The sequence below is a fragment of the Genypterus blacodes genome, unplaced genomic scaffold (assembly GCF_046128005.1).
Source record: "Genypterus blacodes isolate CSIRO-AG114 ecotype Tasmania unplaced genomic scaffold, CSIRO-AGI_Gbla_v1 ptg000480l_1, whole genome shotgun sequence".
NCBI lineage: Eukaryota > Metazoa > Chordata > Actinopteri > Ophidiiformes > Ophidiidae > Genypterus > Genypterus blacodes.
In genome coordinates this window covers 177,498-192,620 of record NW_027467241.1, presented here as the reverse complement: position 1 = coordinate 192,620, position 15,123 = coordinate 177,498, and the positions used below count along the sequence as shown (strand labels likewise).

The 15,123-nt window shown below is 46.4% G+C and overlaps 1 protein-coding gene across 1 annotated transcript in view; it reads left to right on the top strand.

The window, feature by feature from the left end:
* pcxb (pyruvate carboxylase b) overlaps positions 1-12,941 on the top strand; it is a 60,296-nt gene extending 47,355 nt beyond the window's left edge. The window contains exons 11-16 of the mRNA XM_076139908.1: positions 366-545; positions 3,064-3,238; positions 3,498-3,571; positions 9,420-9,560; positions 9,670-9,771; positions 10,078-12,941. Coding sequence (XP_075996023.1) covers positions 366-545; positions 3,064-3,238; positions 3,498-3,571; positions 9,420-9,560; positions 9,670-9,771; positions 10,078-10,227 — 822 coding nt within the window. The 3' untranslated portion in view covers positions 10,228-12,941. The remainder of the gene's footprint in view (positions 1-365; positions 546-3,063; positions 3,239-3,497; positions 3,572-9,419; positions 9,561-9,669; positions 9,772-10,077) is intronic.
* Positions 12,942-15,123: the final 2,182 nt, after the last annotated feature.

The window sequence follows — 15,123 nt, the reverse complement described above, 5'->3', positions numbered from 1 at the left end:
TAGACGCCGTCTCCTTTTGGAGGAAACTCTGTCTGTCACCTGTGTTGTTGCTTGGCGGAGTCGTTAGAGAAGCAGACAACAGCCACAGACAAATGTGACAGCTTCCTGTTTTTGTAGTATAAATAAATGCAGACGATTACAGAAACCTGTGAAGTTGTGATGAGGTTTGGCTGCAAAGGTCAGCGGTGGCGTCCCGGAGGAAACGTTACGTGTTCCGTCTTAACTTCCGCTCAGAAAGAAAGGTCTTACCGAGGGTTAAACACGAGCCCGTCTCTTCATCCTCCACTGCGTCGTGCCTCAGCTGAGCCTGTGTGATGTTGACGGCACCTGCTGGGGTTTGGCGCTCACGCTCTCCTCTCTTCCAGGTCACTCCCTCCTCCAAGATCGTGGGCGACCTGGCTCAGTTCATGGTGCAGAACAACCTGAGCAGGGCCGAGGTAGAGGAGAGGGCGGACGAGCTCTCCTTCCCCATGTCGGTGGTGGAGTTTCTGCAGGGACTCGTTGGGATACCACATGGAGGATTCCCGGAGCCCTTCAGATCCAAGGTACTGCCACACACACACACACACACACACACAGATGTAGACGTTGTTGATCATGTTTCTGCTTTAAGCTCTGAACTTCAATCGATCTCCTTGTGATGTCTCCTGGTTGGTGTGGAACGTTGCCCATGTCACAATGTTAAACGGTATTAAAAAAGGTTCCTGGATCTGGATTCTGATTGGTACCAGACTGTGATGGGTTCCTCTCTCAAAGTAAGACCTCACACTCCCAAAACTGGGTCAGAACTTTTACAGTAATCTCACTGTCAACTCTACAAATCCAGGAATATTCATGAAACCCACACAAGCCAACACACACCAGAGCCCATGTGAAGGCTCTATATATATACACACACACACACACACACACACACACACACACACACACACACACACACACACACACACACACACACACACACGCTTATGCCTGGGTGCATCTGACAGTTGAGAATCCCCAGGAAGAGATTGACAACAGTGCAGCAAACCCCGTTCCACTTCTCTGTCCTCCTCTCTTCTCTCCTTCACTCGTTCACTCTTCTTTCCTTTATCTCAGCCGAAAGCAAAAGACTCGTGTGCACATCAGGCTAACGCTTCAGTGCAGACGCGCTCTTTGAAAGCAGACGGCAGCAGGTTCCCTCAGCAGACAGGAAGTTGCATAAAGGCAAACGAGTTGCAATCCAAACAAAGCAACAAAGCAACACAACAAGGCCATGTATTGAGGCTTTGTTGCTGAGAGAAATGCTGAATGCGTTTGCGGTGGCTCGTTCCCCATCAGACACACAACAATCTCCTCAGGATACTCAGAGACCACTTACACTCTGAGCCTGTGATCATGCGTCTACCTGTGTCAACCAATGTTTGGAGAGTCTGAGCGTAGAAACATTCTTGAACCTGGGCTGTAAATCTTTTTTGAGTGACATTGCTTGGAGCTTAGAGTATAAAGTATATATGTGTGTGTGTGTGTGTGTGTGTGTGTGTGTGTGTGTGTGTGTGTGTGTGTGTATTCTCTCCTGCCAGTGTTGTGTGTTTCAGCTGGATGCCTCGCTCGGTCCTTCTCTCCATCTGTTCTTCCACCCGTGTATTGTTTTTCACCTGCTGTCACATTTCTCACTCCATTGCCCCTCTTCTCCTTCTCTCCTTCTCTCCACATCGCCTTAACACGTCTATATATATTTAAGGTGTTTTGCTTTCCAGGCAGTTTCAGCCCCAAACTGGTTCCCTGAGCGGCTGAAGATGTCTCAGTGTGTTCCTGTAGAGCATAAAGCTCCTGTATGTCTGTCTGCGTCCTCGTCCTCTCTTATTGATCTCTGTCATCTTCAGTCAGCGGAGGAAGTGTGTTTGCTGACTGAGGCTGCCATCTTCCTTCAGCACGCATTAATGCAGATCTGTGTGTTTGGAAGTCAACACACTCAAGCAGCATCCCAGACTGTGTGCTTTCTTTAGGTGCACCAATGAGTGTGTTACAGAATTAAAGAAGGTGATACAGCGCAGTTTTGAGTCATGACAGCAAAGATAACAGAGCAAGAAACACACACACACACAGGTTTCTTTGGGGGGATTATTAGAAGTTTACACACACGATGCAGTAGAAGCTTTAAGAAGTAAATCTGTGTGTGTTTGTGTGTCTGTGTGTGTGTGTGTGTGTGTTTGTGTGTCTGTGTGTGTGTGTGTGTGTGTGTGTGTGTGTGTGTATGGACTTCAGCTGCTTGTGTGATAAAGCTGCAGCGAACTGAAGGTCACACTCTTTGCATGGCAGCATCATGGAACACTTCATGTATCTTTAATGGAGCTGTGCTGGGGTTAATGAGTCGTTAGATGGTTCAGTCATGAGGAGACACCTCAGCCTCTCCAACACAAACTTTACCACACAGTGCTGCTTCCTTTGAGTTCTGTGGTTGAGGGGTCCAGAAAGAGGACAACAGAGAGATGAGGTGAGGTCTGAATCTGTCAGAGAGAAGGAGAGGAGTGTTTGAAAAGAGCTTGAGGAGCTTTACACTCAGCTAGAACTGACTGATTTTAAGAGAGAAGCAAATACTGTTGACTCTCTCTCTCCCTCACACACACACACAGACCCTTAAACAATGGAGTGGTTCTGGTGTAAGACATCCTCAGAGGAGCCGGTGTGTTAATGAGCGAGGACTCCAATGAGCCTGGCATCTTTGAGGCATCTCTCAAGCATACAGATGAGTTTGTTATCTTGGAACTGTTAGCTCTGTGAGTAATAACGTTGCACCTGGGTCCCTTTTGTCTAGAGATCCAGTTAGACACACACACACACACACGCGGGCAGACGAGACCCCTGGGCTCTCAGTCTGAATCATGCAAAGACAGACGCGGCCTAACAGTCTGACAGGAAGTTGTGCGTCGGTCCTCTTCTGTGTCTTCTGAGGCCGACAGTTAGCATCTTTACTACTTCTGTTTACCTTATGAGTGATGTCACCGTGAGTCGCTGTCAACTTGAATCCTGTGTTTTAATGATGTCATCCTTTGCCCTCCTCTCTCCACTTCGCCACGCCAGGTCCTGAAATCCCTCCCCCGTATCGAGGGTCGCCCTGGCGCCACTCTGCCACCCATGGACTTCCAGGCCCTGGAGGAGGGGCTCAGAGCCACGCACGGGGAGGAGATCACCCCCGAGGACGTGATGTCAGCCGCCATGTACCCCAAAGTGTTCCAGGAGTACAAAGAGTTCACTGGTGAGCCGGCAGATAAAGAAACCCTGGTTATAAATCCATTATTGTTGTTGTTCCCTATGTGAAGCCAGCAGATCTGAAGTCTACATGATGCAGGGGTGATGCAGACATGTTGGTTGAGCTAAACATCCAGCTGATCTGCTCTCCATGACTCATGTGCCTGACTCATGTGCCTCACCTCCACCTACAGACCAGTGTTAGGGTTGGCGTTGCTTTTTGGGCAAACCTTCATGTGTCCCCCCCCCTGTCTGTCTGTCTGCAGGTAACTTTGGCCCAGTGGACTGCCTCAGCACCAGGCTCTTCCTGGATGGACCCAAGATCGCTGAGGAGTTTGAGGTAAGCATCCTTAGAGACGACCTCCGACCTTTGTGCAGAGCTTATATATGAGCTCTATTGTGGCAACTTAAATGGGAAAATATCATACTGACTCTGAAGTCACACTGAATACCTTTATGAGGCACATTCTCTCCAGCTGTGCGGTGCGTTTAAGGACCGTGTGTAGGTGTGTTAGTTTGGGAGTGCAGCTGCAGCTCAGGTTGAATTTCCACAAAATTAAATTTGCACAACGTATAGGAGAAGGAATCCACAGCTTCAGACTGCTGAGGTGTGTGTTTGTGTGTGTGGTGATGATGACACAGCGGGGAAGATGTACACATTAAATCTTACCAAGGGAGCAACAAACAACATTCCTGATCCCTCTCGGCCGTCAGACCGGCCTTCTCACGCACAAATAACTGATTCATTTTGTCAGATCATGTTAGAGACTCCAGCAACCAGGGCCACTGAGGGGCCATATCTCAGACCACACACACACACACACACACACACACAGCAGCTTGTGATGTTCCCTTTATTGTCCAGCAGAGAGAGAGGTGAGCAATGATGGTTGCGAGTCAAATAAAGCAAATAGAAAAGCAACCTGAGTTTAACCTCCACCAAGGCTGAACAAGCAAAGACAAATCTAGTCGTCATCAGTCATTGCAAACATTTCTGGATCAGCACCGACATTTAATGGGTTCTGCTAACAAGCCAACCAACACAGAGGTAAACATGACATCCTAAGTAATGAAGCAAATGAGTTGTTTTGCTTTGTTTGCAAAGCTATTGCAGTTGTGTGGGCAGGTAATAATTGCTTAGTTAGAGCAACCATGAAGAGCTGGCTGTCATTTGTAAAGAGACAAAACATTCAGTCTACCCTGAAGGCACAGAATCTGGAGTGTCGTGGGAATGGAGATGTCAGGGCAGCAACCAATTAAGTCCAAACAAGGATGCTGCACAACACAGCCGTCACACTGGAAACTGCTTCTAACACACAAGAATCTCATGTGAGAGAGCGACAGCAGACCTCAGAGCTCAAACACTGAGTGGAGAGGAGAAGCATAAGAACTATACTGAGACATGAAGTCCAAAGACGTGTCGGACATTAGACAGATCCGACGGTGAAGAACAGAATAGAATAGAAACGTTTCCAGATCTATATTCTCCTGTCCGACTCTACTGAGGGTTCATTACCCAAAAAGTTTATTCCTTAAATCTGCAGGACATCAGGAAGTTAGTTTGGCTGTCAAATAAGTCAAAAAGCATCATAGAGTTTTGTCTCCAGTGGCTTTAGTGGTCATGTTAGAATGAAGCATGTTGTGTTGGGCTTCATGAAGTATTGTAGCTTGGTGACGCTTTAAATCTCCTTTACTTGTCTTTATATTCTTTATATGCACCTAAAATGAAATACGTATTGAGTAGCTTTGAGGAGATGAAAGCAAATATGTTTGATTGTGCTGTTTGGTACCTTAGAACAGACTCCAGTCTAGACTCCATGTCTAGACTCCATGTCGAGACCGTCTAGACTGCCTCACTCTTGGTCATCTATAACGTACCTTTATCTTTATTATTCTGCCTGTATAACTCTGCCTGGAACTCTTTTCCTGTATTCATACCTTGACCTTCAGATGTAATTTGGCTTTTGAAATACTTGTTAGACCAATGAAAGAGTCATTTCCACTCAGTGAAACCTACCTACTTCTAGCAATGTTCAGCTTTGAAACATCAAACCAACCTCACAGTGTTGACAGGAGTCGGGACATTACAGGGTGGCAAGAGAATTTTAATCTCTTTCATACTTTTAAACATATTCCAATTGATTTAGACACAATGTTCAGCTTTGTGGAGGCTTTTCCGATCCAAAAGAAAGGCTGAAAAGTTGTAACTACCTTCAAACTGCATCATTCAGGTGTTTGTTTCCTCGCACTTTTGGTTAGAAACGTCATTCACTTGATCAAAACGTCTCTTGACCTTGTGTATTTCCACTGAATGCCACTTTCCCATCAGTCATAGATGGTCATACCAATAGCTTGCACAGTTTTAAGATAGACCTCTCTTTGAATTCCAACATTCAATTTTCAGCAACACACTTGAAGCACATTTTGAGAGTAATTGGTTTCTTCAGAACGGCACTTTCTACTTCTAAATAATCTTTTCCTTCTACATCTCTACCATTTTTTTCCCCCTTTATTTCGGAATATTTTCTTCAGTTTTAATGAATTCCACATGCTGCACTTTGAGCTATTTCCTTAATCGATAGTTGGATCTCCTTTAAAGATTAATAATAGAGTCAATCGTTAGCGCCGCCTGGGATACAACGCCTGCTATTACATGATGTGATGTTCTGGCTCAGGCAGAGGCAGAGTGAGCGTAGGTGCAGAACTGTTCCCTTATTAAACATAACATGCATCTGGCACAAGACCCGCAGGAGGACAACCAACATAATGAAAACAAATTCCCAAATATGAACATTGGTCTCCTGAAACAGTTTTTCTTCAGTTTGCTATAACGACACTTTGGCGCGTCCCATCACAGCAGATACTCCACATAAGAGTGTGTGTGTGTGTGTGTGTGTGTGTGTGTGTGTGTGTGTGTGTGTGTGTGTGTGTGTGTGTGTGTGTGTGTGTGTGTGTGTGTGTGTGTGTGTGTGTGTGTGTGTGTAGCAGCTGGAGAGGTTTAATATCCGTTTCCCTTCTTGCCTGTGGAAGCGTCGGGATTCTCTTACAGTCAAATTGATTTTCTAGCCGTCCTCCTTTGAAATTAGAAACCTGCACTTAACCTGTCGCGGCATTCACAGTGACATCGTCTGGAATGTTATTTCCTCACCAAGTAGAAAACTTTCTCATTAAGTCGTTTATAAAAAATGTAAAAATGTTTGCGTTCCCTGTGAGCAAACGCTGGCTGCCTCTCACTCCTGTTCTCCTCTCACTCCTGCTCTCCTCCCCTCAGGCTCAGACCCACACAGCAGGTCTCTTACAGGTCCACAGTGTCGCTCAGGTTCATTTCAGTTCCCTCACCTTTTCAAACAATTCTTTGAATTTGATTGAATGTCTAATTTGCCTCATGTAGGTCAGAAGCAAAGCATCATGAGATCGTTCAGTGTGTAGGTGTTTCTTGGGTTCCCGTCTCACACCTTCTTTGTTCTGTTTACATTTTGTTAATTTGATACCACATAGGATTTTAAACCTTTTCTGTATCTGATAGCTGAGGTTATCTTGACATATTGTCAGTTATGTCTGTCTTAACTAGTGACTTGGTGAAAATGTTAAAAGGCAAACTTGACCTAACTCATCTATCTAAGGTGAGCGTGGCAGAGTAGCAGCTTGTCTCATGTCATTGTCATCACTGGCACCCATTAGAAACATATCTGACTCTTTATCTGACTCCTCTCCAGAGAGGCAGCACACACCGGTGTAAGGATGGTGACTAGATTACGCAGCTTCAGCATCTACACACTTCATAGCCATATTTCCCCCTGTGCCACTGCAGAGACAAGCAGAGAGCTATAGCTGGATAAACACACAGTATTAAATATCACAGGCTCAGACTAAGCAGCGTTTGGATCGGAGGGATGTGACTCGAATACAAGAAGGGAAGAAATGAGGCAGAGACTAAGAGAAATTATTCATGTTAAATCACCAGATTATGAGCTATAGGTTGCTGGTAGAGCGATGCAGGTTTACTCCCCACATCTGAAGCTGCTTGTTTACGTGCTGAGCTGATGTAATGGCTTCACTCTGATGATTTGCTGCTGCTCAGCACATAATTACACAGCCAATGCAAATCCAGCACAAGAAGAACGTGGAGCGTGCAAGTCAGCAGCGAGAGAGCACAGTCTCTCATCACGATCGCCTTTATAGTGAGGATGACCTCATTATACTCTCCAAAGCTTTAGAAATTGACGTTGTATTACTGAAACGGCACGTGGAAGCTTTTACGTGCTAACTGTCAGAACCTACTCAGGCTTATGGAGAGCAATTATCCACTTTGAGAAACGGCATCTGGAGTCTGTGTGTCAAACTCTCATACATACACACACACACACACACCTACGCATGTTTGACAGCTCAGTCCATCGCTGTCACTCACTCTCTCACATGGCACAAAATCAATGACCTGCCTGTGTGCTGATGACTCAGCATTAATCACGTTTGACGGCAACATAAACAGTGTGTTACAGACATGAGCCCCGGTCCTGTCTGTGCTAATGTTCGTGGACAACAACACATGGAGCTCTGCACACCACTCTGATCTCATTACTGTCACAGGCTGCACCGTGTATTCATGAAGTCATACCAGAGCAGAGACATGGTGATATGGAGAGGAACGCCACGGCTCGCTTATTAATGTGCACGGCACCAGATTGAGATGGAATTGTTCTAGACATGAAAGCTGAGCCGAGCCTTAGTGTGGTCATGAGTGAATCCAGGCAGCATGCGAGGTCCTGAGTGGAGAGCAGTAAAGCCCCTCAAGAGCTCCACAGCACACAATCCAGCAAATACACACATCGCAGAGAAACTACACATGCATAATGCAACGGGCCAGAAATGCCAGAGTAACAATCATGGAACCATTCTGATTCCTCCTGGTGGACTCTGGGTTTCTTGCACATCCTTAAGTCTCTGAACGACTCTAACTTTACCAGGTGCTGCCTTTTTCAGTAAAACACCAATCTCAGTCTGTGTTATTGATCCCATGATAGACCATCAACAGGTGGCTCAGATCCACTCTGTGTGGAGTGTGTGTGTTGATGTGCTGATGCTCCTGCAGTTACCCGTCTGTAGACCTGGACCAGGCCCTACCCAGGCTGCCCTCTGGTCCTGGGTCCTTACACTCACCCTAACGATGTCTTAAACAGCCTGTGAAGCTCTGACACACACAGCAGCTGTTTTATATGACGGCAAAATGCTACCGAGCCTCACAAAGGAGCACAAGCTGGAGTAGAGAAGGAGACGCAGAGTTTTGACTGGCAGGAAGAAGGCAGACTGTTCTTCAGGCGCAGATACAGAGTGAGAAAAATAGATGAAGAGCACTCGGCGAGAGAAGCAGAATGGAGTTGAGATCAATGCCGACCTGCAACGGCATGTATTTTGGTTGAGACTTGCTTCGGAGTATGAATGGAGCCTTGGCAGTGTGAGGGAGAGCGGGCGAGCGAGCACAAAGGACGAGGGGGCAGGGGGAGGGGCCGAGGGCCGGGGCGGCGAGCCAGAGCCGAGATAACGCCAGGACAAAGATACACACCAAGGAAATGAATAACAGAATTAGAGACACCATGAGAAGTGGCCAGAAAATGACAATAGAAGACAGAAAGAGAAGTTGGACAAATGGAAAGACACAAACAGATTGTTATCCCGGTGAGATGAGAGGCGTGAGATTCCTAAATGAAGAAGATTTCAGCGGGCCGGTGCCAAGGGAAAGACGAGCAAGAAGGAACACGGCAGCAACCAGAAGTGATATGAGAGGACGCTGCCTGTCTGACGCTGATACAGGGAGACGCGGCGTCAGGACGTCTTTGTCTTTAGACATCAACAGGCGGCGAGTGAAGTCAAGAGTTGACAGGAAATGTTTTTACTTTTAACCACCTGGCTGCCTTTGTTCCCTCCAGTCAGTCTCAGGCCTGTCTCACCGTCTGTCTTCATCTCACCTCGTGTCATTCTGCTGTTTGATGTGAGGATTCTGTTGCTGAAGTCGGCCTACTGCACACACACACACACACACACACACACACACGTGCCGTCTTTCCTCTTCAATGTTTCCAGTCCATGAATCCCTTCTCCCCCTCACCAGTAGCCGACTTCAGCTCCCACCTTATGTTCTCTTCTCCCACCAAACCCACTCTTGTCCCTCTGGTCTCCGTCCGTCTCAGGTGGAGCTGGAGAGAGGGAAGACGCTGCACATCAAGGCTCTGGCCCTGGGAGACCTGAACAAGGCCGGGCAGAGGGAGGTCTTCTTCGAGCTCAACGGGCAGCTCCGGTCCGTGCTGGTGAAAGACACGCTGGCCATGAAGGTACCACGGGTCTAATATGACTGCATATTGGTTTAAGGGTCCAATCAGGAGGTTTGATCCATGTGATGATGAATCAAAGAGATGATCGACTCTTTCTTCCTCCTCCCAGGAAATGAAGTTCCACCCCAAAGCTCAGAAGTCCATTAAAGGCCAGGTGGGGGCGCCCATGCCTGGAAAAGTCCTGGAGATCAAAGTGGAAGTCGGGTCCAAGGTGAGCGTTGTCACTCCTGATGATCGTAGTGATTATTGAAGTATTTACACATTTACACTTAACTGAATCTAGATAAAGAAAAGTCATTCTAATGTATTTCTATTCTCCCATCATGAGCACTGACACTGTAACTGTGGGGCTCTGTGTTCTTCCCATAATGCACCCTGCCTTGGTCGCCTCTATGCCCTGGCAGTGCACAGAGCATTTTCCTCTCTGGCTTGTGTTAACCTTGACTGCAGCTCTTGTTCAGCGATCTGTGCCTGGTGTTGTTAACGCTCTGTGACCCGTCTCGGTTGATCATGACAGGTGGAGAAGGGTCAGCCGCTCTGCGTCCTCTCCGCCATGAAAATGGAGACGGTGGTCAACTCGCCAGTGACCGGCACGGTGAAGGTGCTCCATGTCACAGTGGACACCTCGCTGGAGGGAGACGACATGATTCTGGAAATTGAGGAGTAGAGAAAGAGAGCAGATGGGAAGGGAGGGAGGGAGGGAGGAAGGGAGTGAGGGAGGGAGTGGGAAGTCTGAGGAAAAGAGGGGGAAAGAGGGGAATAGCAGGGTACTGGTACCGGAGACGGAGACGTGGGCGAATGCAATGTAATCATGACAACTGAATCTGATCCGATGTGGCAGCGCTAACGGCCACTTTGGTGCACAATGACTGCACAATCAATTTAGTCCCCAGTTTGTCACCAGGGAAGCGAAAAGGAAGCAGCCGGTGAAGAAGCTGGGCTCAAAGTCTCACCGTGGCGCTCATCACATACCTGATCAGTGTGAAGACGAGACGGCGTGGCACTGCTAAAGACACGATCCATAATGTGGGGAATTAACTCTTCATTGAATTCCAAGCTTAATCCTTTTAAACCACAACACAAACTGGATTTCCACCCCAAAGCCAGATGTTAATGGAATTCCAAAGTCCTAATGTGTTTAATTCCCCATAGGTGAGGGGATTAGAGTCTTAAGGTCCTTCAAACATCTTAACGTCCTGTCAAACTCTGGGAATGAGCGCCTTATTTTAAATGGTTGATGAATTTTAGATGCTGTTCTAACACATTCCATTACTTATGATGCCGGTCTTAAAATGTTAGGTTATACAAAATTTACTAACGTGGCACAATTTCCTTTTCTGATGTTGATTAATGTAGTGTTACTGACAAGTGAGTCTTAAATGTTTAAACTGAGGACTGCTAATGCTCACATAACGATCAATAGACTTGAGTGTGCCGTCAAAACAGTCACAATGCATTCTGGGAGTATGTACACACTACCATCATTTAGACTCCAGGTCCAAAGAGCACAGAAGTAGAAAGCACAATGGAAGTTTAGAGGTTTTTGGAGTTCAATATTTTTGCAAATTATTTTCCAAAAATAAAATCTAGGCAATAATAAACCGAGGGGCGAGTTTAAGTTTAGAACCTTCCACAGAGCCACAGGGAGGATCAGCAGATTCCACTGTGAGGCACCAAAGTCAAACATCTCTTCCAATCGATTACTGTATCAGTAATGATAAAGGGCAGATTATTTCTGGATGGGAGTAATTATTTCTGCACAGGGTTGGTTGTCAGGCGTTGTGGCGCTCAGCAGCAGCAGCAGGTGTTACATGAGGGTTTACACGGCAGCGCTGCTCTATTCTGAGGCGTCGCTGATTAATTTATGAATTAATTCTCCATCAAATGATGTGAAATTAGCCAGACTAATGGAGAGACCCTGGAGCCCGCCGGGAGCTGCACTCGCCTTTAGATTTCTGACGTGCGTGTGTGTGTGTGTTTGCATAAATCGGGTCATGTTTTCACATGTGTGTGCGTTCTAGAATTTTAAGACGACGCAGAATCGGTCGGGGAAAACATGAAATATTCATGCACACGTGCACAGGTTAAAAAGAAAAACACTCCTGGGCCTCCAGTGCTGCATCGCCATAGCAACATAAAAAATCATCAAGGCAGTGGCGTCCCTGCTGGGACCTTAGAAACAGACTTATCTTCTCGTGAGGTCCACCTTGTTCTTGGTTATACACTGAACTCGGCGGCAGGATTCACTGTAAACTGTGTGGATCCTCGACCGCTCACACGGTTAAAGGGTTAAAGAGAATCTCTTAGCGTGAGGTCGTCTTATTTACAATCACAGCAGAAGCGACTGAAGCCTGAGCTGCACTACGTCTTCTTTATTGCATTTTAGGAAACTGCGAGGAGAAAGTCTGCAGGTTTAAACCGGCGGGACAGCGGTGTCTCTTTCGCTCGCGTCCGTGCACCTTTGATGGAATGTATTGATTAGACACTACAATTGAACTATCAGTTTGTACATGAGTGGAGTCTTTGCCGCATTTTTGCTCCATTGCCTCTGAGAACGATTCCCCCCTTTTGAACTATGCATCAATACTGAACAGGAGCGGCCCGGCTAATGAGGAGGACGAGGACACGCCCGTCTCCCGGCTTCAGTTGTTCGTGTCCAGAAAGACAAAAGTATCAGGATTGTTATGAATGAGTGTTTTTGAAGAGCTGTTGCACAATAATGTAAAGATCCCTCCTCCTCCTCCTCCTCCCGCTCTCTCCAGCTTGTCCCTTCCCTCCCTCTGTGTACATTTGCACATGTGAGCAGCCTCACCTGCGTTTCTCTGCAGCGTCCGTCTCGTTCTGATGTTCAGCTCTGCTTCTGACAATATATATATATACATGTGCAGTGTCTGGAGAAAATAACACGAAGCATAATAATAAAATGGGGGGAGAGAAAAATACACACAGCTGGAAAATTGGATTAGATTAGATGAGATTAGTTTGATCAGAGGGTGAATATTGTTGACCTGTAGTTCAGCTCCTGCTCTGTGGAGGTGAAGCATCAGGAGAGTTGGAATGATGTCTGAGTTTTTCTTCCCTTTGTTTTTAAAAACTAACCAAACTGTTTATTAGAAGCTGCTCATCTAAAATGTTTCCCCTCAGTAAAGCTGTCAGATGTGTTTTGCAAGTTAACAGTCAGATTGTATTTGTCAGTCTTATATCATCCAAATATCTTTCATTAGACTTTAGTGAAGTAGTTTAGTTTACATTTTCCTGTGTAAAATCATCTTAGGTGAGATTTGTAGTTCCTAGCACAAAAAAGGGAAAGAAGATGAGAGCAAGCATGATACAAGTGTACTTGTTCTGTCTGTACTTACAAATAAAGATAATATAACTGAGGCCTGGTGTTGGTGTCCCCTTCCTGTCCCCTTCCTGTCCCCTTCCTGTCCCCTTCCTGTCCCCTTCCTGTCCCCAGAGCTTCATCCTACAGGACAGACACACGTCTCACCGTCTCGCTCCGCTCAGTCACACACATCAGCGCGTCTCATCTCAGAGCTTCAACACTTCAATATGTCCAACCAGTAATCACACCCAGACAATGATGTTCAAGTGAAAAGACTTTTGTTCTCCAACACTCAAAGTCAAAATGTCATTACTGTTCCATTATCACACATTTCTTAATAAACGCGGAGGTTTTATGCTGGGCTTTGGTTATTTGACAGCATTTGACTCTTTCAGCCTCCCGCTGATCAAAATTCAGTCTGGAACTTCTTAAACAAGTGAATTCCTCTGTGACACCCTGTTGTCTTTAAATACTCACTATAGTCGTGATTAACCACACTAGATCAATCAACTCTGTCACTCAGCTGCCAGTATTGATTAGCTGCCAGTTTCATTGTTGGCTGTGTAATCAGTAGGCAGATTGATCATCCGAGTTGCAGTAACTGCAACAACACTCATGTTGGTGTTTAGACAGAGAGGCTGGATGCCAACAGGCTTCTGACGTGTGTGTGGATCAGGTCTGCAGACTAAAGACATGCCTGGGAGTGGAGCAGCAGAACGAGGGATGATCGGTTTACAGGAGTTTCATTGATCGAGAACCCAACAACAACAACAACAACAACATCAGACGGCACATTGGACACTTTAGGAAGGAGAGAATGCAAAAGACGGCAATTACTCCAATACGTGTCCGACCCAACGTCTCTAAATGAAACCATCAGAGGAAAAGGAAACGAGCCGACTTGATGGTGGAAAGAAGGAACTTCACCGCCGTGCATCAGGAGGTGATCAATCAGAGGAGAAGTAACTCAACAAGATAAAAGGAGGCCTGTTATTAACACTGGAGGCAAAGAGTTTCACAAGCGGATAAACACCGTCTAGAACTTGAGGATAAAGATCCACACAGCCTTCTCTTCCGCTCAGCCAGGCTGATGAAGACATGAATTCATCCTCGGCACCTTCAGTACGTGATGACACTCGGATGGCGCCGACTGAAGAGGCGGTGACAGCAGCTGTCAGGGAGCTGCTGGCTGCAGGACGGACAGACGGTACTCCTGGCCCTCATGCAGTACATTAGGACTGATCACCACCTCAGATCGCACCCTGCAGCTCTGGCTTCACATTAACGGCTGCTCCTACATTGCCGCGGCGGTGGCAGGCAGCGATCTGACCAGAGCTACAGATGGGCAAAGTCTATTTATCACGATATTCATCTGTAAATGACTCACAGCTTTATCCTCCACCATGCTGACCCTTGATTGGCTGAACAACAGAAGAGATTGAAGTCACATCACATGAGAAACCTGACGCTGGATATTATGACCCATTTGTTTACTGACTTGAGTGACAGCTCTGATTATTCCACAGCCATTGTGATCACACAACGTAATCACATTAGCATGAGTGAAGGCAGAGGAGCAAGGCAGCAGGATCAGCTGTGACCTGATTGGTTCACTGACATGTTTCTAACCATGGAATCATGATGGAGGTGTCTGTCACTGAAAGCACACGTTTCCACCTCATTCCTGTGTGTGTGTGTGTGTGTGTGTGTGTGTGTGTGTGTGTGTGTGTGTGTGTGAGAGGCCACAGATCACAGAGTGTGTGTGAGAGAGAGAACACACCTCCATTTGTAAACAACACTGTGGGGACGACCCACCACAGATTATAGATCAAGATATATGATGAACAAACACACAAGCTTATTGCTCACAGAGATGGAAGAACCTGATTGAAGTACACACACACACACACACACACACACACACACTAATGAGGCCTCTGGTGGCTTCTTTGCAGTCGGAGCCTTAATATTCTATTTTGCTTCAATATTTATGTTCCAATAATGATCACATTAACAACAAGACATAATTATGAAAAATTCACGTCTGTTCCCATGGCAACAGAGACACGTATGAAATCATATCGTGAGGAATTTATGAGAAGTTTGTTGTGGTAAAGTAAACGCAGCAGACGAAGGTGAGACGTAAACACGGGAGCATCAGGAGTTTGGACGTCGGGGGCGACCTCACTACAGGAAGTGACACCTGAACGCATCAATGCATCTACAGATACACACCTT